General features: G+C 39.7%; 1 protein-coding gene across 1 annotated transcript in view; it reads left to right on the forward strand.

Moving 5' to 3' along the window:
- The first annotated feature begins 2676 nt into the window (after positions 1-2676).
- LOC105454508 (monocarboxylate transporter 4-like) overlaps positions 2677-2877 on the forward strand; it is a 41143-nt gene continuing 40942 nt past the window's right edge. The window contains exon 1 of the mRNA XM_011697170.1: positions 2677-2847. Within this exon, the coding sequence (XP_011695472.1) occupies positions 2677-2847 (171 nt within the window). The remainder of the gene's footprint in view (positions 2848-2877) is intronic.

A 2877-nucleotide genomic window follows, 5' to 3' on the forward strand; every position in this document is an offset into this window, starting at 1 on the left:
GTCTGTACCCGCGGTATATATCGATACAGTTCATTATTCATCTATCTTTCACATCGATATCAGACGTAAAAAAGAATATCTATTATGTATCTCTAAATTACTACGAGCACAACTGTTTGTTACGATATATATATATATATATATATATATATATATATATATATGTATATATGTACTATAAAAGAGTGATTATAAGGCACCTCATCTCGAATAGGTAGGCCAACAACAAATGTCTGAAAGTTATCACAATTTAATTGGCTTTACATCGATTATCTTTTTCGTCACATTTATACTTTTGTCTTGACTTTATTCTGACAACATCTCTTGGTTTTTTTCTCAATATACTTCTGATACTCAACTCATTCTCGCTGCTGAATGATGAATAAATTATGAATACTTTTTCTACACACTGAACAGTGTCACGGTCTAATTGTATGACAAATCTAATTGTATGATAGAACTATTTTTAATAATGTATAATATTTATCATATTTAATATATTTTATATACTTTCAATTTTGTCATTGTGGCTTATTTTAATTTAATTTTATTATCTCTTTAATTCATCTTTATATGGTATTATATACTTAGCTAATGTTCATACTGTTTCTTTTTTTTTATATTCATATTTCATTCATTTCGTTATTTTAACTAATTAATGTTACAATTTTTTAATACTGCTGATGAAGGGTTTGTGCAATCGGAACGTTCAGTGTTTGTGAATTTTAAATATATGAAGATTACTTATTTTAAACAACATATATCAACGTCGTAATAATTTTTGTATTATATCGCTAATGGGGATCATAAAACTGTCATTATCTCTCTTAATTACTAAAGTAGAAACTTCGATCTCTCTATTTGAAAAGTCTTCCTTTTGAAGTGCATATTATTGCTACACCCTTTTAGACAAATGAAATGAAGTAATGAAGAGCAAGTGATTTTTTTTTCGACGTGGCTTTTCCGTGCAAGCATAAATCTGTCTGGCGACGATCGTGTGCCAGATTGTAGGTAACATTATAATTAGCGGGGACACCATATGCCACTGTTATCAGACTGCGTGTGCTACGGACATTTCAAAAACAAAGGCAGCATACAATCCTGCGGTGCAACGCATGAATATCAATGTAGTTAGGTTGGTGGAAATGCGGCTACGTTTGCTGCGGAATTACGAGATTGGGGAAGGGTGCGCCACCTCTCCCTCCCCGCTCACACATACACACACGGATGATTTTAATCCTCTCAACCGACTGAAAACAGTTTTTTTGCGGTTTAAGCTTTCGCAGTACATAGGCCAGGCAACAAGATCTTGTAGGGCGCGCATATAAATTCCAGCGAACTTTTGCCATTTTAACATTTCACGTATCTGTTTTATGGGATCTTATACTGTTGCACTTTCGAGTTTTCAATTCGAATTTATAAATTTACATTCCTAATCGTATCGACTGATCAGACCTATGCAAAGCATCGTGATTTGCATAATTATGTTGAATGCGAGCCGCGCTTCGATTTTCGTGATTCGAAGAAGAATTATTTATTTTTTTTAACGAAAGTGCAAGATTCGTTGTTAGTTGAAAAACCGCGAGACGGTTGGAAATTAATTGAATCCGACCGACAAAATGGAATGTGTTTTTGGCGTGTGCCAATAACTCCAAGCAAAATAACTTGCGCGTGCACGTTCGATATGCATCCAATAACAATTTTATCCTCATCCCGCGGACGAGTATATGCATAAAACATTCACGCTATAAATCCTCGTGTACAAATCGAACAAATTCTACTCGCGATGCGTATATTTGATATTTAATGCTCCATCCGGATCAGCAGTCGGCTGTTTTTCGACTGCAGAAATGCATAATAACGTAATCATTAAATTCATATAATGACAGTTTTATGATCCCCATTAGCGATATAATACAAAAATTATTACGTCGTGCCTGAATGGCCCGCATTGAAATGCATATTTTACACAATCCCATTCGGGGAATGATTACATAATTAATTAACTGTAAGTAGAACGTAAAGTTAATTAGGGCTTTTCAGCGCGGCATAACTATAAAGTGACGGCGCGGAGACACGTTTGCACGTCATGCGCGACCCGAGTTAAGGGCGGTAAGATTGTTATTCGTTGAAAAATGAAGATTGTAATTTTCTTGTTACACGTTACGCGATATATTGACGTATATCTGTCAGATAACGTTGCTCGAATGATGAGATTTTATTTGGCACGCTGCAAATGACGCGAATAGGAGATAGAATATGAGATAAAGCCAAACAATCTATGCTCACGTACGCGTTGCGTGCAACGTAATTATCGATAACTGCGATAGCGAATCAGAGCACGTTCCACGTTGCTTGCAGACCGAAATGGAAAACACCCTCCGCATTTCGAACGCATCGTCGAACGACCAACATCACCGTACCTCGCCCACGTGCCCAGCCGGACCCGTCTAACGTCGTCCACGCCCGTCGTCGTTGCTGCCAAAGGGAATTTGTCAGCGAGCAAGAAAGATGTAATTTAGTTTTTCGCATTACGACCGGGGGGCTAACGTGACACGAGTACGGGACAGATCGAGCGTCGAATTGACGTGACCCGTTGACATGCCGTCGATGTCGGGAGCGTAAAACGCGGCGTGCAGTCCGCCCGCTCCCCCCCCCCCTCGTCCCCCTGAGAAGATGCTGGTGGATGACTGCGGAAGCGGGATGGGGTGGACTACGGCTAGCGTGCGCGGCGGTTGGTCCACCCCGGCAGGATGCAGAAATTCGGCCATGAGCTTCGGCGGCAGTGTGCCGTCGTTGCACCCGACCGGTTCGATAAGATCGTTGCGCTCGCAACACTCCATGCAGGTGAGCGAATGAAGCCTCCCCCCCTCCCTC

Source organism: Wasmannia auropunctata, unplaced genomic scaffold (genome assembly GCF_000956235.1).
Source record: "Wasmannia auropunctata unplaced genomic scaffold, wasmannia.A_1.0 LD335985.1, whole genome shotgun sequence".
NCBI lineage: Eukaryota > Metazoa > Arthropoda > Insecta > Hymenoptera > Formicidae > Wasmannia > Wasmannia auropunctata.